At 38.2% G+C, this 20,999-nt stretch overlaps 1 protein-coding gene across 4 annotated transcripts in view; it reads left to right on the forward strand.

Moving 5' to 3' along the window:
- LOC306894217 (immunoglobulin lambda-1 light chain-like) overlaps window positions 1-18,144 on the forward strand; it is a 29,484-nt gene extending 11,340 nt beyond the window's left edge. For 2 of the 4 annotated variants that reach the window (XM_079456575.1, XM_079456574.1), the window contains exons 3-4: window positions 16,855-16,888; window positions 17,665-18,144. In XM_079456575.1, the coding sequence (XP_079312701.1) occupies window positions 16,855-16,888; window positions 17,665-17,987 (357 nt within the window). In that variant the 3' untranslated portion in view covers window positions 17,988-18,144. Of the gene's footprint in view, window positions 1-3,095; window positions 3,158-3,243; window positions 3,570-15,248; window positions 15,349-15,422; window positions 15,743-16,854; window positions 16,889-17,664 lie in introns of those variants that run through there. The other 2 variants (XM_079456576.1, XM_079456577.1) reach the window with 2 other exon arrangements.
- The last annotated feature ends 2,855 nt before the right edge of the window (window positions 18,145-20,999 follow it).

Genomic DNA, 20,999 nt, shown 5'->3' on the forward strand with positions numbered 1-20,999 from the left:
CAGAGACACAAGCAATAACTGGGTGCTGACATTGGTAACTTCATTTGAAACCAGTAAAAACATGGGCCACCCACAGTGTCAGTGTTTCAAGTAAAGACGTTCTGAATAAGCTGTTTAAAATGGTGTATAAACATCAATGACAATAGATTTGTTTTCTCATGACATGTTCAAGTTTGTTGTTTTACAGCCCATGTAAGCCTGTGTGTTCATGCGGCCCTGCAGAGAACAGTTTTGTTCAGGGCACAAATCACAACATCTGTTGAAGTCTTTCACTCAGGATACACCTGCTTCACACCCCATAATTTCACTTCATGTAAATGATGTTGAATAAAGACACAAAGTCAGTCTGTTGAGAGGAAACAGGGAATTCTGAGTCATTATAACAACATAAATGGAGAAATGACATTATAACAGAAGATCATTATCTCTATTCACAGAATGACACACATGTAAGGTTTAATGTACCAGTAACCAGCCAACCAGCTTATTTAATAAATGAATGAACACAAAGAGACATGATTCAATCAAGGACATCCGTTTTACAATAATGCTATAAACAACAATATCTGACTGTCAAACACAGGTACCCAATCAGAATGCAATATTCACAGAGTCATGTAATGTCAGAGAGTATTAAAGCAAGGAACAAAACTGCTTTGTGACTGTTAAGTCATTGATTTATTGTATTTTTATTTTATAAGCATTTGAATATTACTGTACAGTTCATATATTCACTAGGCATCCTGATATTGAATGATTTGAAAATGTCATGTAGGATCTACATATGTTGTAGATTCAGGTGTTTCTCCTCCTGTTGTGAATATTCTGCTTTCATCCAGTGAAGACGGTGCAGGGGCAGACTGGGAGGAAAACGTGGTGCAGGACTTCTTCGGCAGGAGCGGCCCACAAAACCATGCACGCAACATAACACAACATGCGCTGATGCACAAACCCTTCTACAGCACTATACTTCATAAATGTAAATGTTTTTTTACCTTTCATGCCACCTGCAAAGTCAATGAAACATTAAACAGTATAGTCTTAGCAACAAATAGACATCAAAATAACATAAAAGTCTGCCTAAACATGTCCATGTAATATAATAACGTAATTTATACTGACGGTGACATGGTGTGACCAGACTTTGCTAACAAATATTGTTTCACATCAGCTATAAAGTCCAAAACCAACATTTAAGACGTCTTAAAAAGCGTACCATTTATAAATTGAGAAGAGAGGAGCGAAAACATTCTCCCTTTGTAAGAAAGTAGCTTAAAAGCTTAATAAGCTATTTAAAACTGTACACGAAATACAAATTTGACTAAAAAATGAGAAGTATTTTCATGACCCGTGATGACAGTTCTGCAGTCTATTAAATCATTCCATGCTAATAAAAGGGACCATATACACACAGTCATATCTTATGCCTCATATGCTGTAAACTAATCTCTTTCAGAATGTTTTAGACTTGTTAACACGTCTTAAATTATGTGACAAACACACACAGTTTCTGCCAATCTCATATTAATCTTGAGTACCTACAGTAGTATTGCATACTTCGAATCTTCAAAGTGTTTTTAGTTTGAGCACATTAATAAAAGACAGATACAGCTGTACCATTATTTCCTTCAGTCTAGCTCCTGAAGGGGGCGGAACTAAAGCACGAGCACACAATACATCATCACATTATCCCTTCTTAACTGTTGATTCACTATAAATGCGTGTTGTGTACATTATGCATGATGTGCCGATTGTCAACAAAACACTATGACTCAGGTTCACATAGCATGTGCAGTTCATGTCCGGCATCTTTTAGCACTGGGACCGCGCCATCTATCCGTTTCAGACCATCTCCAAATCCTGCGTTACATCCACCGTTTATACAACATTCATCACCCAAATGCAGTGAGCAAACAAACACAGATGAACTTCAGGAACGCAGTGCTCTCTTTCTCTTGCTCCAGCTGGTTGACGTGTGCGCAGCTCCTTCTCCCTCTCTCCCTGGTTGATGCATGGGCGTGCTCTTCCATCTGGCTCTCCCAGGTTGACACACGAACGTGCTTTTCTGGGAGAATTGTCCAATAAGGGACTAAGAAAAGTTGTTAGCTAAGGGAATTTAATGTTAAAAAACACTTTCCGAATCTTTACAAACGCTGGGGGAGTGTATCGAGCACAGAAATACTACATCATACGTCAAACATGAGAAGACAGCACGTTTAACAGCGTAAAGAAGTCAGAATGCATGAAACTCTGTGTCACCCCCCCTTTTAAAGTCTTTCTAAATGAAGTCATATTTCAGTTTTATATAGAAATGTGAATTAATGAGAGCAGTTCAAAAGACTTTGTTGCAGAGCTACAGAATTCTTTTTATTCAGTTTGATAATATTTGAGATATTTGTCTTCTAGTAGATGCACACAGGAAACATCTGCAGTTCATTTACTTCAGCATGTAAATCTGTGGTTTTTCAGCCCATCACACTTTGCAATTCTCTTCAGATTCAGACTGTGTGACACACAGATAACAGTGTGCTTGATAACAATAAATGACAAAATCTGTTCTCAGTGCGTTTTAGTTTTAACTGTCAGTTTCATTTAGATGCATTTACATTTAGTCATTTAGCAGATGCTTTTATCCAAAGCGACATACAAAAGTTTGCGGAGCAATAAGTGATATATCATAAAAGAGCAATAGTACATTAGGTGCTAATACAAAGTTACTAGCAGAATTAATCCCGCATTCATGCATTTCAGTCCAGCAAAGCAAAATTCGGCTAAACGTAACATTTTTACCTCAAACCTTTCATGCATAATGTCAGGAAAACAAAATTTGAACTCTTTTTAGGTAACAGTGAATAGGATAATGCACAAGTGTCCCCCTGCAGTAATTCAAAGTGAATGAATCACGCAAACTGCCATGATATCTAGATGTCCATGATGACACACATGAACTTGTCTAAGGTTTCGTAAACCTGATCAATGTTGGATTATGATTATTTAACAGCATCGGTGGGTGTGTCCTGATTGAGAAGCTCCTCCCTCTTCATACGTCTCTTCTCATAGTCTTATAGCTCTTCTCTGTTCTCCTTCAACCTCAAACCTGCTCGCATCACACATGACATCATGCTGATAATCTTCATTTCCATCATCACTTTATCCTGTAAGACACGTATGACTGCCGTGAAAGATTTCACATATATGATCAGAAACATATGGAAGTGAATTAATTGTCTTTTTATTCTGCAGGTGTGAGTGGAGCGACTGTAGTGAACCAGGTTCCTCCAGAACACACAGTGAAAAAAGGAGAAAAAGTCACAATGAACTGTAATCTGGGATCAGTTACTGATTCACCTGCTATATGGTATAAACAGACTCCAGGAGGAGTTCCTCAGCATGTGTTGAGATCTTATCATGACTGGAGTTCTCCTTACTATGGATCTGGTTTCTCTGCTGCTAAATTCACACCAACACATTCATCTAAATCAGATTATAGTTTGATCATCAATAATGTGGATGTGAGAGATTCAGCAGTGTATTACTGTCAGACATGGGACAGATCTGCTAAAGAGAACGTATCACAGTGATTCACATCATGACAAAAACCTCCTCACCGCTCACAGTCTCACTTCTGCTTAAGACACAGAAGAAAAGACACGAGCACATTAGTGACAATCTGAGAGAAAATGAAACATTGTTTGTTATAATTCCTCCAATAATAGATGTAGTTATAAACTAATACAGTGTTTACAGATTATAGAGTTTAGTGATCAGCAGAGGTGGGTAGTGACGCGATACACTTGTATCGTTGTATTTACTTGAGTACATTTTGGAAAATCTGTACTTTTAAAGTCAAATGAAAAGTGGTTAGAGCGTTGGGCTTGTGATCAGAAGGTTGCAGGTTCTAATCTCAGTGCCAGCAGGTCATGACTGAAGGGCCCTTGAGCAAGACACCTTACCCCTGATTGCTCTGCAGTAATGTGCCACTGTAAAAAAAATACTACTTGTAAGTCGCTTTGGATAAAAGTGTCTGCCAAATGAATAAATGTAAATGTTAAACATCTGTGATATTTTAGAGAGTAGTTTACAAATCGAGAATTCACAATTTTTTTATTTATTTAATGCAGAGAACATTTTTGTTTAGAGCACAAACCACCAGTCAATATCAAGATTCACACCCCATAATTTCACTTCATTCTCTGTGTTCACTCAGTAAAGTCGGTCTGTTACAGTAAGATTAAAGGGAATTATGAGTCATTATATAAATGACATTATAAAGTTTTGCTCTTTACTCAGAACGAAACATTTCAGTTTTAGGAAACTGGAAACTTATGGAGGACTGAAAATGAAATAATTTAAATATGAATTCAGTGAACCACTTATCAAATTCTTTAATTTAACGCTCCACAAAGCAATCATTACTAAAATTAACCATTAATAAATGCATTCATTTATTTAGTAATGTCCCCTGAAACAATGTTATTAATTGTAAAATAAATTCATAAGAGCTACTGTCAAAAACGAGGACGGTGGTAAAACTTTTTCATAATATACATTTTTAATGAATTTTTTTAATAAAGTAGGATGAATTTCACAATAAGTTATATGTTTTCCATAAGCATGTTTTTCATAATAATAAGACCGACTTTCACCACAGTTTTGTTTTCATAATTATGAAGCATATTTCACAAACGCCAATCAACAGACTCTGGGCGGTAACCGGATGGAAAAAGTATCACTGTTATGCTGATGACACCCAGATCTACAGCTCGCATAACAGCCTGCCTAGATGACATCTCAGCTTGGATGAAAGAGAATCACCTGCAGCCGAACCCGGCCAAGACAGAACTACTTGTGTTTCCGGAACACCCCACGGTAAAACACGACATCACCATCCAGCTTGGCAACTCGACTATCACTCCCTCCGAATCAGCCAGGAACCTCTGAGTCATATTTGATGAACAGCTGTCCTTCAATGATCACATTGCAAAGACAACACGATAATGCCGATATGCCTTATTTAACATTCGCAAGGTTAGACCCTACCTCACTATGCATGCGGCACTAATCCTTGTCCAGGCCCTGGTCATCTCAAGGTTGGACTTCTGCAATGCTCTCCTTGCTGGATTCCTGCAAAGGCTATCAAACCACTTCAGCTGGTTCAAAACGCAGCAGCACGCCTCATCTTCCAACAGCCCAAAAGGGCTCATGTGACACCCCTTTTCATCTCTCTCCACTGGCTACCGGTTGAAGCCCGGATCAGATTCAAGTCACTGATGTTTGCATACAGGACTGTCACTGGATCGGCACCGGCATACTTTCACACCCTAGTACACTTCTACACCCCATCAAGAATTCTGCGTTCAGCAAACCAGCGGCGCCTTGTAATGCCTTCTCATAAGGGCACTAAATCCTTTTCCCGCTCATTCTCCTTCACAACTTCATCCTGGTGGAACATTCTTCCTAACTCAGTCCGGTCAACCACATCTCTCACAACCTTCAAAAAACTTAAAACACATCTCTTCGGCGAATACTTCACAGACAATTGAAAAAAAACCCTCTCTCTTCTCTCAACAGGTAGTGGTCTAGCTTTTGTTGAAACTAATAACTTTGCATTAGCACCTAATGCTCCTTTATGACATATCGCTTATTGCTCCCTGAACTCTTTGTAAGTCGCTTTGGATAAAAGCGTCTGCTAAATGACTAAATGTAAATTTTTAAAACATTATTTGTAACAAAAATATTTAACATTTTAAAAATTCTTGCAATCTTTTATTTTCATTTTAATCATTTTTATTTTATGTTGATGTTTATTTTGTTTGACTGACTTCATGAATGAATGTTTGGATCATATGATTATTTTCATGTCTGAAATGAGGGATATAACAAGTCTATAAGTGTATTATGCATTACATGAATGAACATTAACCAGCTTATTCAATAAATGAATGGACACAAAGAGCAAAGCAAAGACATTAGTTTTCTGAGACAATTCTCAATATGAGCATTATAATGCTGTTCATATAAACATGACAATATCTGCCCCTCAAATAACACAGGGTCAGAATGCAGCGTTTACACAGATAATATCAGAGAGAAGATGATTGGCTGAATCTTAATGAACTTCCTTCTCTCACAGTTTCTCTTCTTCTAATTCTTTATTTGAGAGACTCGTTGTCTTCACTAAACTCAAACTGCTCCACACACAGACAACATGCTCGCAAAATCCTTCATTCTCATCACTTTTCTTTCATGTAAGTTACACATTTCTCTTTTCACATATTGATGTCTAGACATGAAATGAACGCTTATTTTCTCATTTGTTATTACAGGTGTCACTTCTGTAAAAGTTCTGACACAAAAACCCTCAGAAGTGACAAAAGAAAAAGGAAATTCTGTGACTATGGACTGTAATATAGCAAAGGATGAGAAGAAATATGTTTATTGGTTTAAACAGCTTCCAAATGCAGCGCCTCAGTTTGTCTTAAGATACCATCATTCTCAAAGCTCTCCTAACAGCTATGGAGACAGTTTTTCATCAGACCATTTCACATCTAAAGCTCAGTCAGATATCGACTATCAACTGATCATCAATAATGTGGATGTGAGAGATTCAGCAGTGTATTACTGTCACACATGGGACGACTCTGCTAAAGAGGAGGTATCACAGTGATTCACATCATGACAAAAACCTCCTTACCGCTCACAGTCACTTCTGCTTTAATACAGCAGGATAAACCTTATGATGATACCATAAAAATATGAAATATGTTTAAAAGCAGGGAAAACTGCTCTCCAAAAAATTGTTGTAAATTATACTTCGGAACACAGACCTAATTTTTTAATGAAAGAATACATTTGCCAATTTATCGCTGAGCAAAAAAATAACTCTAATTATGTTTATGAGAGTTTTTATGAGATAATTCTTTATATATATATATATATAATGTGTGTGTGTGTGCATTCCAGGGGCACCATTGACTAGCAAAGTAGTTATTGTCTATTTTTTTGTTCTTTTAAACACAAAAGATATTTTGAAGAATTTTGGAAAACAAAGAGTTCTGGGGCACATTTGATCACCATTTTTGACTACCCCGGAAACCACAGTGTTGTGCAGGTCTTGGTTAAAGTCGTGGGATAAGTGTGTAGAGTTTTGAAAACTGTGATCAAGCAATGAAAACCGAACTAGAGTTTGGTCCACATGAACTGCTGCTGTGCAGACTGTAGTTAGAGTTTTGCACATGTAGCTCCAGTTGTGCTCACTGGTGTTTAGCAATCGAAAAAAACTGTAACTTTTTTAATGTCACTGTTCCACCAGGAGAACACTTACAGGGCTACTCGACCTAAACCATTTCATCATGAAATACTCGCCCTCATGTACAGTAGTTCCTGATCTGTGTAATGTGTTTGTTCTGTTGTTGAACACAAAGAAAGATATTTAGAACAATGTTAGCAACTGATAATTTACAGCACTTTGTTCAAATGCTAACACACTGCTGTCAAAACTGTGAACCACACATTCAAAACAGAATAGATTTCAGCCTTGTGCCTTTCAGCTGAAAGGCTAAGCAGGTGTCTTATTTTAGACTTGTTAGTGAACACACACACACACACACATATATATATATATATATATAAGAGAGCTCAGAAAGACAAATTTTGGAAATGGAACAAGGAAGACGGGTTCGTGGTGGGAGAAGGGTGGCAGGGAGAGGGCGGATGCATGGAGGAAGACACAGAAGACACAGAGCTGTTATTTCAGATGAAATAAGGGCTTCACTTATAGACCCTGTCGTGAATCATGGTGTCATGATTCTCGAGTGGTGAGACACGGAGAGAGGACCCAGGTGCAGACAGCGGGTAAGGGGTTAACATATATTTAATAAATAATAAAACAAAGACCCACGTGGGGGTAACATAACATGGATACATAACATGACAGGACTAAGACTAACTACACTGAAACAAAACTTAAATTAACTCTTTGACATAACTACACATGACTAAACTAACATAACACAGGAACTCACCACACAAACCACAATGAACCAGCACAAGACAGAAGACACAAGGGCATTAAATAAGGGAGCAAATCAAGAGGGAAACAGGTGTAGGCATTAATCAATAACGAGGTAACAAGAGGATGGGAACAATGACGAGACCGGAGAGAGTATGGAAGGCCATAAGAACAATAATTGTCTCTCTCCACATTTAACATGAGGTTCTGTCATGATCCTGCTACTAAACCAAGAGAAACATGACATGATGCAGCAGAATCATGACATAAGCCTCTCCTAAAGGAGCAGCAACCTGATGCTCCTCAAGGCACAAACAAGACAAGACAGACTGTGACAATGGCAACATAATACAACATGACAATACAATAAATCAAAACGAGCAAGCACAAGAGTCCAAGGGAAGGGGCACACAAGAGTCCAAAGGGAAGTCCAAACAAGGGCTGACACGGACACGATAGCCGGCATGACAGGTACCAGACACAAACAGGATAGCCGGCAAACACGAACAGGACAGCAGGCAGACACGGAACAGGCATGCACCGGGTTGGAATGGCCGCATGCACCGGGCTGGAATGGCCGCATGCACCGGGCTGGAATGGCCGCATGCACCGGGCTGGAATGCCTGGCTCCGCCGGGCGGGAATGCCCGGCTCCACCAGACGGGAATGCCCGGCTGCACCGACCTGGAATGCCCGGCTGCACCGACCTGGAATGCCCGGCTGCACCGACCTGGAATGCCTGGCTGGGGATCGGTTGCAGGCAACAGGATTCCAGCAGCTTCGACCCTGGAGGGAAGACCGGCGGTCTCAACCCTGGAAGGCAGTCCGGCGGTCTCGGCCCCGAGCGGAAATCCGGCAGTCTCAACCCTGGTAGGGAGTCCGGCGGCCCCGACTCAGGAGGGAGTCCGGCGTTCTCGACCCTGGAAGGGAGTCCGGCAACCTCTAACCCTGGAGGGGAATCCGGTAGCCTCAACTGCTGCCACAACGATCCCTCTGTCTGCTGGGTCCGATTATGGCTGGTTCATTCTGTCATGATTCTCGAGTGGTGAGACACGGAGAGAGGACCCAGGTGCAGACAGCGGGTAAGGGGTTAACATATATTTAATAAATAATAAAACAAAGACCCACGTGGGGGTAACATAACAAAACATGGATACATAACATGACAGGACTAAGACTAACTACACTGAAACAAAACTTAAATTAACTCTTTGACATAACTACACATGACTAAACTAACATAACACAGGAACTCACCACACAAACCACAATGAACCAGCACAAGACAGAAGACACAAGGGCATTAAATAAGGGAGCAAATCAAGAGGGAAACAGGTGTAGGCATTAATCAATAACGAGGTAACAAGAGGATGGGAACAATGACGAGACCGGAGAGAGTATGGAAGGCCATAAGAACAACAATTGTCTCTCTCCACATTTAACATGAGGTTCTGTCATGATCCTGCTACTAAACCAAGAGAAACATGACATGATGCAGCAGAATCATGACACATGGTCTCTCATTGAGAGAGGAAGGGTTGAGGGTGCAACACAATCTGCAAAGATCCACAGTGGCATCTGTAATGCCAATTTTCCATCATACAAACCATCATTCCATCATGAGAGTTACATCCTTACAGTACAGTTTTTCTCAATCGATTTGGTACATTTCTCAAAACAGTTAACACAGTGATCAGTACACTTTGTAATTGTCCTAAACAGATAGTAAATTCTCCTTCATTTCATACAAATCACAAATCAAAAGCATAATTTTCTCAAAACACTGTGCACAAACATCTCTCATTTTATCACAGCAGTTCATACATCCAACCAAATCTTAAGTATATCAGGAAAAACATTTGTAACTTTTTCATTTTTCTTCACAAAGATCACAAGCATTTTTGTACCATTTTCAAAACACAACAAACAAAACTCTGTGAATTGTAAAATAGTCAGTTGCACACCGTGTGTCTTCAATTAACGCCAAATTTGTATCTGATGAGTTAGTAATCCACTCAACACAGAAAAAGCCAATTTCCTAATTGTTGACACAGCTGTCTTACGTAATTACAACAACTACAAAAGGGAAAGAGAAGAAGAACAAAGAAGACAAATGAGGAGATACAGTAAGACAAAAAAAAGAAGTATGAGCAGTGGAAACAGAAGAGGTTTAAGAGTGAGAGGTGGTGGCCAGGGTAGAGGGAGAAGAGGAAGAGGAGATAGAGAAAGAGAAAGAAGAGCTGAAGATGTAGGAGGAAGAGCTGAAGATGTAGGAGGAAGAGCTGAAGATGTAGTAGGAAGAGCTGAAGATGTAGGAGGAAGAGCTGAAGATGTAGGAGGAAGAGCGAGAAGAGCTGAGGATGTAGGAAGAGGAGAAGAGATTGAAGAGATGGATAGATTGGAGGGAAATGGTATAGTAGTGGAAAGAGAAAATATAAGAAGAGGTGGACAGGGAGGAAGAGGAGGGCAAAGAGGAAGAGGAGGGCAAAGAGGAAGAGGTGGGCAAAGAGGAAGAGGTGGACAGGGAGGAAGAGGAGGGCAAAGAGGAAGAGGAGGCCAAGGTGTAAGAGGAGGGAGGAGAGGTAGAATTAGGATAGGGTACACACGTGTTTCAAATTAAATCAGAGCCACACTTATTGACCATGTCATAAATCATGGTCTCTCACTGAGAGAAGCTGGCCAGAGAGTTCAGCCCAATATAAACAGATCCACAGTGGCTTCAATTATCCATACATTTCAGAGGGAAAACCGGTAAGTAACTATCATTGTAAGAGTAGAATGAAAGAGTCCATGTAGTCTTGTTTGATATAGGTCTAGATCGCTACAGTAAATGTTCCTGCTTGTCCAAACCTTTTTCAGAATTGAAGTTAGAGAACATTCAGGTGGACGAACAAGACTTTTTTTCAGTTGAACAAGAGCATGCCATTGTTGTCATGGTGGTCCAGAACAACACCCTCCGCCTCAAAGAAATTCAGCAAAGAATAACACAGGACAATCAACTGTTCCACAATATCCACCAATGCAGTCTCTCCACAATTGACCGTGTTCTAAGAAGAAATGCTATCCGAATGAAGCAAGTATACAAAGTGCCCTTTGAGAGGAACTCCGTTAGAGTGAAGGAGTTGCGATTCCAGTTTGTTCAAGTATGTGCAACCCAATTACTGCAATTTTACTGTCAACTCAAAGATATATTTTTCCTGAATTTTAAGTATGTGTCCATAAACTATTCCATGCTACTATATGTGTAAAGATTTAGGCATATCTATGTATACTGCTGCTTCAAAGTGTAAACTCAAACTTCAGCAACAATTTCACAGTAGTATTGACTGCAATCAATGCCATTACTGTAAAACCCAAATTTACCATATTTTACCTTGTGTTCTTTTTACTCTAGAGAATATTGGAGTTGGATAGCAGTGCAACTCATTATGAGCACCTGTATATTGATGAAGCAGGCTTCAATCTTCACAAAAAAAAGGAGAAGAGGGAGAAATGTGATTGGCCATCGTGCTACAGTCAATGTCCCTGGACAACGAGGAGGCAACATCACTCTCTGTGCAGCAATTTCTACAACTGGTGTTGTGGCACACAATGCTGTCTTGGGACCATACAACACAGCAAGGCTCCTACATTTTTTAAACCTCCTCAATAAAATCCTCTTTCCGCAGGGTGATCAGGAGCAAATGGTGCAGAATTTTGTAGTTGTTTGGGACAATGTCCAATTCCACCATTCAGCACTAGTGCGAGAGTGGTTTGAGGATCACCCACAATTCAGGATGGTGTTTCTTCCACCATATTCTCCTTTCCTGAATCCAATTGAGGAATTCTTCTCCTCTTGGAGATGGAAAGTACATGATCGCAACCCTTACAACCAAGTAAGTCTTCTTCAAGCGATGGAAGAGGCCTGTGGAGATATTGGGGCACAAGCATGTCAAGGATGGATACAGCATTCAAGGCGTTTTTTCCCACGATGCATGACTCGTGAAAATATTTTCTGTGATGTTGATGAAATTCTCTGGCCAGATGTAATTGAGAGGCATGATCAATAAAATAATTGATTCAAATGAATGCAGTACATTTATCACTTTATTTTTTATTTACCTATGTACTTATTTGCATAATATATATATTTTTGTGTGTGTTGGGTGACAACTTATTGTTATACAGCTGAACTCCTCATTAAAGAACTTAATGGAAAACATGTATTTTCATTCTTTTCTTTGTGTATCTTCAGCTGAATTTGTTATAAAATCAACAGAGAACACACTTTTAGTTTTGATGTTAATATTGAATTTTAATAAATGCATTATTAGAATAAAATGCTGTGTTTCATTGTGCAGTGATAACTTAACGGTTTCGCCAGCATAATAGCGTGTTTAGTTTGCTGTGTTAACTGTTTTGAGAGCTGTTACCTGAGTTTGGAGAAATGTACCAAATCGATTGAGAAAAACTGTAAATGAAAACATTACAGGAATTTATTTTGTATTGCAATTATAGAATATTTACACAGATATATATGACAGTAAGTTTGACTGTAAAATATATTTTTACAACAGGACCCAAAGGCCGGCCCCAACAGGAGGAAGAGGAAAAATATGACTTTGTATAAAGTCACTGAAATAGTTGAAAAGTTTGTATTTTCTATATTGGTGTTTGATGCTAGTGTTTTTCCTCTCAGTGTGTTGTGAGTGACAGTGTGTGTTATCTCAGTGAGGGTTGTGCATTGTGTTTGGATGCACTGAGTCTGTTTTGAGCCGTGTGTTAAGAGTTGTGTTGCATGGAATGAGTTTTGCAGGTGATGTGAACAGTTTAGCTCAGGTGACTGTTGGTAGTGCAGACTGTAGTTAGAGTTTTGCACATGTAGCTGCAGTTGTGCTCACTGGCGTTTAGCAATCGAAAAAAAACTGTAATGTTCGAAAAAACTTTCCAGACCTATAGGAGCGCAGGGGGAGTGTATCGAGCACAAATATACAACGTCATACGTCCTACTCATTTTTTGAAAAGTCGAACATGTCAAGCATGACAGCATGTTTAACTATGTAAAGAAGTCAGTCATGCATGAAACACTGTGGTACCCCCATGTAAGTCCACCCCCAATGGCGGTATGTGGAGTTTTAACACCTACGGTGGAAGCAAGTTGTAGACGTAATGTTATACTGGCCCCATACAATCTGTTAAAAAGTGTTAATTCTACGAAATGTTCCTTAACCTTCACACTGAGGTAAAATTATTATTTTTGTTTCGTTCTGTGAAAAGTGAAAAGTTCAAAACTAATTTTTTCTAGGTAAAGACCTCGATTATTATCATAGTTTTGACGTGTCTTGTCATGCTGTCTGTCCTTCACATTGCTGTCGGATGACTTTATGTCACTCCTGAGGATTGATTTTGTTGAAATTAGAATGATCACAATACATCTAGAAATGCTTATTTTCTGCAGCTGAACAGCTCCTAAGACTCATTTACAGGTACTGAAACATACTCAGTACCATCGGCTACTTTATGAACATCCACACATTCACTGTCATTATCATGATCACGGCTCATCTCTACACTGTCATCTTGAGTTTCTTGACATCGCCTTTTCTTAAAAAGTTGTTGTCTTTAGTGTTCACGTTCTTTCACAGTTTTTTTTCGATTGCTAAACGCCAGTGAGCACATCTGCAGCTACATGTGCAAAACTCTAACTACAGTCTGCACTACCAACAGTCACCTGAGCTAAACTGTTCACATCACCTGCAAAACTCATTCAAAGAAACACAACTCTTAACACACGGCTCAAAACACAAAAGCTCAGTGCAGCCAAACACAATGCACAACCCTCACTGAGAAAACACACACTGTCACTCACAACACACTGAGAGTAAAAACACTAGCATCAAACACCAATACAGAAAATACCAACTTTTCATCTTTACAGTTTCAATAATTTCAGTGACTTCATACAAAGTCATATTTCTCCTCTTCCTCCTGTTGGGGTCAGCCTTTGGGTCCTGTTGTAAAAATATATTTTACAGTCCAATTTACTGTAATATATATCTGTGTAAATATTCTATACTGTAATTGCAATACAAAATAAATTCCTGTAATGTTTTCATTTACTGTAAGGATGTAACTCTCAGCTGTTTGTAGGATGGAAAATCCGACTTACAGATGCCACTGTGGATCTTTGCAGATTGTGTTGCACCCTCAACCCTTCCTCTCTCAATGAGAGACCATGATTCACGACAGGGTCTATAAGTGTAGCCCTTATTTCATCTGAAATAACAGATCTGTGTCTTCTGTGTCTTCCTCCACGCATCCGCTCTCTCCCGAACCCGTCTTCCTTGTTCCATTTCCAAAATTAGTCTTTCTGAGCTCTACCTATATATATATATATATATATATATATATATATATATATATATATATGTCTGTGTGTTCACTCACAAATCTAAAACAAGACACCTGCTTAGCCTTTCAGCTGAAATTGCAACCAGCAGTGTTTGAAAGGCACAAGACTGAAATCTTTTCTGTTTTGAATGTGTGGTTCACAGTTTTGACAGCAGTGTGTTAGCATTTGAACAAAGTGCTGTAAATCCACAGTGCTGTGCAGGTTGTGGTTAAAGTCGTGGGATAAGTGTGTAGAGTTTTGAAAACTGTGTTCAAGCAATGAAAACCGAACTAGAGTTTGGTCCACATGAACTACTGCTGTGCAGACTGTAGTTAGAGCACATGTGACTCCAGTTGTGCCCGCTGTCGTTTAGCAATCGAAAAAAACTGTAATAATTTTTTTATCTCTCTCACCATCCTGATTATTACATGGTAGCCCAGTTTCTGAAATAATCGTGAAATGTTGATTTTTTTGGCTGTAGTATCTTTATATGTCATAGAAAATAAAGACAGAATTCAATTGAATTAGCTGTATTTATAAATTTCACTATAAACTGAAGCTTGTGTGTGTGTGTCTGTGTGTGTGTGTGTGTGTGTGTGTGTGTGTGTGCGTCTGTGTGTGTGTGTGTGCGCGTGTGTGTGTGTGTGCGTTGGTGCGTGTGTGCGTGCGTGTGTGTGTGTGTGTGTGTGTGTGCGTGCGTGTGTGTGTGTGTGTGCGTTGGTGCGTGTGTGCGTGCGTGTGTGTGTGTGTGTGTGTGTGTGTGTGCAGTAAATTGTGATGATGTGTGCGGGTCTCAAAGGGTTTTGTGTGTTTAGCTCCTCCCTCCCAGATCTCTTTACTGTCTTCAAGTTAAGTTTCTGTCGGATCATTTCAGCTTCATTCTTCAACATCTGCTCATCTTTACACATCACACAGATCAAATCACAAAATGATCAGATTATTCTGCACTTTCTTCACTCTTCTGAGCTGTAAGTTTTCATCATATCTCAGATTTAAAGTGTTTTAAACAAAATCTGATGTAAAGGTTCATTTTATTCTGCAGGTGTGAGTGGAGCGACTGTAGTGAACCAGGTTCCTCCAGAACACACAGTGAAAAAAGGAGAAAAAGTCACAATGAACTGTAATCTGGGATCAGTTACTGGTTCAGCTGCTTCATGGTATAAACAGACTCCGGGAGGAGTTCCTCAGTATGTGTTGAGATTTTATCATGGCTGGAGTTCTCCTAACTATGGATCTGGTTTCTCTGCTGCTAAATTCACATCAACACATTCATCTCAGTCAGATTATAGTTTGATCATCAATAATGTGGATGTGAGAGATTCAGCAGTGTATTACTGTCACACATGGGGCGGAAATGTCGCTGTATCACAGTGATTCACATCATGACAAAAACCTCCTCACCGCTCACAGTCACTTCATCTTAAACCAGCAGAAGATTTTATATTAGACTACAAACATTTAGAAGATTTATGTTAATAAACAAAAAAATCACTCGTTGACATTTTACTGAGACCATTTAACCCTTTTTAAATTGTAATTGGTGGATTATAAAGCTTTTAATCTGAAACATGTCCCCAGTTAGTTAGATTTCTAATAAAACAATTAAAAAATCCTGTAAATGACATTGTACCATAATTCAAAATGTTAGACTAAAATAAACAAAGACTCCTTGTAATATGAATAATGTCACGTTTTGGGTCTCAACATGGTGTAAAGACCAAGATGATAATGAAAATTCTCTCAGGTAATATTCCACAAGATAATATACAACAAAATCAGGCAAAAAATATCTTTCTTTGTGTTCAACAACAGAACAAACACATTACACAGATTAGAAACTACTGTACATGAGGGCGAGTATTTCATGATGAAATGGTTTAGGTCGAGTAGCCCTGTAAGTGTTCTCCTGGTGGAACAGTGACATTAAAAAAGTTAATATTAAAGCATCATGTCATGATTATACACATAAATGGATTTGCTTTGGTTTTGTTCTTCAACATCTGCTCATCTTTAGACATCACACAGATAAAATCACAAGATGATCAGATTATTCTGCACTTTCTTCACTCTTCTGAGCTGTACATTTTCATCACATCTCATCTCAGATTTAAAGTGTTATATATAATATACAAATATACAACAAAATCAGGCAAAAACAATAAAACTGAAGTAGAGATGAGACCAGACACCCTGAACTAAACTATATGAACTTAAATACATGTCATCTTGTTTGTAATCTGGTGATTTCACATTAAACTCCTGGGGAAAAAGGTACAAACAATAGTAGCGTGAACACAAACATGACTGCGACACATAAAGTATTTGTGAATATTAAAAAAAAGTATTTATACATGAATTGAATAGACTAAAGCACACAGAGCGGCTGAAGATGAGCGTCTGTTTCACTTCTGTTTGTTTTACTTGAGGACTGAGGAGGTTTTTGTACGACTGAACATACCAAATGTATCACCGTGGTATTCGGACAAGGAACAAAACTGCTTGTGACCGGTAAGTCGTACAACGTCTTTACTTTAATTGATCTAACTTCATGTGTTAAAGTAACGTCCAGTTTTCCAAATTTAATTTTTTGTTATGTGGAAAATGTGATTCACTATATAAACCATGAAAATACTGCTTAAAGGAAATATACAGCTAACAGTATGTACTTGTACATGTACAAGTGGTGGAGATACAAAACATTTTTAATTGACTGTAAATGTTAATGTTGAATAAAGGACAAAAGCTATAGAGATGTCGTACATGAACTACATGTTACACTCTTAAATATAAAGGTCTTAAAAGGTTCTTCACTGCGATGCCATGCCATACCATTCAGTCAAAGGTTCTTTAAAGCACCATCTCTTTCTTACGTTTTTATAATCTGAAGTATCTTTTGTGCAAGAGGAAGGTGCTTCAGATGTTAAAGGTTCTTTATGGACCTTTTTCAAAGAACCTTTTGAAGCATCCTTTAAAACGTTTACAGTAAATGTCAAACTAAAATGTTAATTTAGTTTACATTTATTTATTAAGAAAACAATTGTTCTTTAATTCCTTAATAAAGGAATTGTTTACAGCTTATTATGTATTTATCCAAACCGATTTACGATTAAAGAAAGTATTTAACATTTTGTCCATGTGCTATTATTAATAATTGTTTAGCAGGTCATGTTTAGGTCAAGTAGGATATATATGTGTGTAGAGATGTTCATTTTATGAACTTATTTGGACTGTATTTAAAATGCAATATTTAAAAATTGTTGTTTTTCATGACTTGTCTATCTTAGATTCAGGTGTTTCTCCTCCTGTTGTGAACATTCTGCCTTCATCCAGTGAAGATGTGAGCTCCAGAGAAGTGACTCTGGTGTGTCTGATCAATGACGTGTCTGTGGGCTTTGCTGATGTGCGTTGGCTTGTGAATGGAAACCCGGTTACTAAAGGCGTCTTCACTGGATCTGCTGAACAGCAGCCTAATGAGAAATTCAAGCTGAGCAGTTATTTGACCATTGATACATCCGAGTGGCAGAAAGACAAAGATATTACATGTGAAGTGACCGCTGCCGGATCGAAGACCAGCAAAAGGATCAAGAAATCTGACTGTGGTCAATAAACTCAATGAATGTTTTGTGATTATCCTTTGTTTTTATGAAAGAGCATATTAATAGAAATGAAAAATAAATGAAACTTAGTATCTTGAACTTTGTCATTTACTTTTAATACTAATGTTCTTTATGCATTTTAATAAAATCATTTCAATCAAACCGTTACTTATTGTGTTGGCCAGTCATTTTCTTATGCTAGTTCTTAAACAGAATACTGTTAATGTTCATTAGGTGGTTGTCATGTTTTATCATACTCCACGGTTAGATAGCAATCTGTCATTTCATAATCACATCTCAAATGTGCCACACATCATTTTCTCATTTTAGGAAAAAAAGCATCCCTTGATAGATTGGATCGTTGTAAGTTGGCCTGATACACCACCGGTACTCATTGGACAGTCGGTATAGATATACGTAAATATAAATATAACAACAGAGCGGAAGTTATATTCCTTCTCTGATTATAATGGGGGCACCAGTGCAGGCGTCGTTTTTGCTTCCCTTACTACAGTTTCTTGCTTCCCAACTGCAATGGTTATCTCGCTTGGACTCAGGGCTGATACTGTCAGGCTCACAGCTAGTAGAGTAGTCTAAATTGGATAATGTTCATAGTGCTCTGGTGGTTACGGCACCATTTACTGGAAGCTGTTGGGTAATAAAGGATACGGAAAGGCTTCTCCCTTTATTATACCTTGACCGTGAAGTGAGTCTTTCCTGCCTATTGACACTGCCGACAGCGGCCCCCACTGTACCTTTTGTGAACCCACATTGATATAGATATAAATTGCACACCGACTTTAAATTCCTGCTACTAAAGCCTTACATGGTATCCTGCGCCTTCATTTTTGCAATTCATGGTCAGATTACAGTCTTCAGTTTACAGCATTTTGTTTAGGACACATAAACTTGATGTTTATCCCTGCGCCACCTGGGCCCGGTTTTTCAAAAGGTTTAATCCGGATAAAATTGATCTGGATTTAGTAATCCTTTTTTTGCGATCCGTGATCACGTAATCCATTTTACTTTTGGAGCCAGTTTTTAAAGCAACATCGGATTGGATCAATCTGATCCGGATAGGAACTTTTCAGGATCACCAAATCTGGATAAACAGTGCTGGATAACCAGTGCTCAAACAGGATAGGAAATCACAATGTAGAACTACAGATATGTAGAGAGCAAAAAGTAGAATAGCCAGTGTGGGGTCAATATACATTTATTTTTATTTGAAATGAAAACACACGCTCATCTGAGACCTACAACACAAACACTGTACATTGAGGATATTTATAACAAGTATCAAGTATGGATATATTGAATAAAAATAAAAGACTTAATGTCAAATACTCCACAATAATTTCAGACTTCATCATCTAATGTGGAGAGACCAGCTTGTCTGAGCGTAGCCTTTAGGAGGCGGATCTCAAGTCTGGCCTTGGTTTGCTGCAGTTTGGTCAGAGTCAGTTGTTCCTCTGCCAGAACGAGCAAACAAGGATGTACAACACGGGATGCAATAGTTAGACACTATTTCTGATTTGGATTTGTTTTGGATTTCAAAAATCAGTGATTGCCATTCTTTGCATTTTTTTGGTTATTCTGTAATCCTTGCATGCATCACTAATAAAATATTCTAAAAACAAAAATATTTTCGATTGTGATGAATATATATATCAATTAGTGACAGAATAAAATTTATTGTTTTTGGTCAATTTTGACAGCTGTTTGGAGGCCAAACTCTTTTTACTTTGCTGTAGGCCTGAAAGGCTGAATACGTTAAAGCCTACCTAATCACTGTAGCCTGACGGATGAACAAATAAAATTAAAACCTTATGAATAAATAGGATATCTTGTAAGATACTGCATGATCCAAATATAGTATTATTTGATACATTTTTAAAGTTTTCATTACATTTTGGGCATGAAATCCACGCTGAATCCACCCTTCTGATGGGATCAGTTTAATCCAGATATTTTGGATCAAAGTGATCCAAATCCTACAAAAAAGTTCTGAAAAACCCAAACTAAAGGTTTGATCCAGATCAAAACCAAAATTGGATTACGTGATCTAATCCGATTATGTGATCCGTTTTTTCTTTTGAAAAACACATTTTCAAGATTTGATCCAATCCGTTATCCAAAATCTTAGTGGATTACTTTTGAAAAACCAGGCCCTGAGGATGACTACTGCTGTGGTCTGCTTCTCCAAGCACCTTTGAAAATAATAATATGGGTTTTATGGCAGTTGAAATGTTCAATAAAGTAGCTTGAAACTACTTTATATAAAAAATGTCTCAGTGTAATTCAAATGTGTTCCATGTGATTATTAAAAAAGTTGGTCAGGCCGTGGTTTCTTTTATTCTGAAGTTTCTCTTCTTGCAGATTCGGTGAACTGTGGAGATTTTTGTATAAAGGCGAGTGCAATGACACAGGAAACACCTGCCGTTATAACACTTGATAATTTAAGATCTATGTAAATTAGGCCGCGATGTTCAGATTCAAGTGATAAGAGAAACTTCATGTATCTGTTGTCATCGCATACATATCATATTTTGCATGGACAAAAATAATACAGAATTTCTGCATTAGTCAAAAAAGCTTAGAATTTATTAAAACAAAGCTGATGTGATTGAATTTAGCATTTATGTATTGTTAATACACTTTACAGTGTTGCTAAATCCTTGTCATTTTGAGTGCTGTTTTTGATCAGTTTTATGGAATTGCCGGATTATTATTTGCAGAAATATGAATATATCCTGACTAAGGGCAAACATGATAACCTAAATCAAACACAAGATGATCTGTAAAGATATTCTCAAGGGATGGTTCTGCCCTCCCTCTCCGTAGTCCGTTACATACACCTGCTCAGTCCACAGCGTTATGTAAATTGTGAGGTTTCTCTGTTCTCGCTCAGGATGAACAGAAACAAATGTTCAGTCAAAAATAGATTCTTTACCATCTTTCTAAAGAGTGACTCATCTCAACCCGATCGAAAATGCAAACTGGTTTAGACTCTTCATACTTTT

The sequence above is a fragment of the Barbatula barbatula genome (genome assembly GCF_947034865.1).
Source record: "Barbatula barbatula genome assembly, chromosome: 5".
In the NCBI taxonomy this organism is placed as follows: domain Eukaryota; kingdom Metazoa; phylum Chordata; class Actinopteri; order Cypriniformes; family Nemacheilidae; genus Barbatula; species Barbatula barbatula.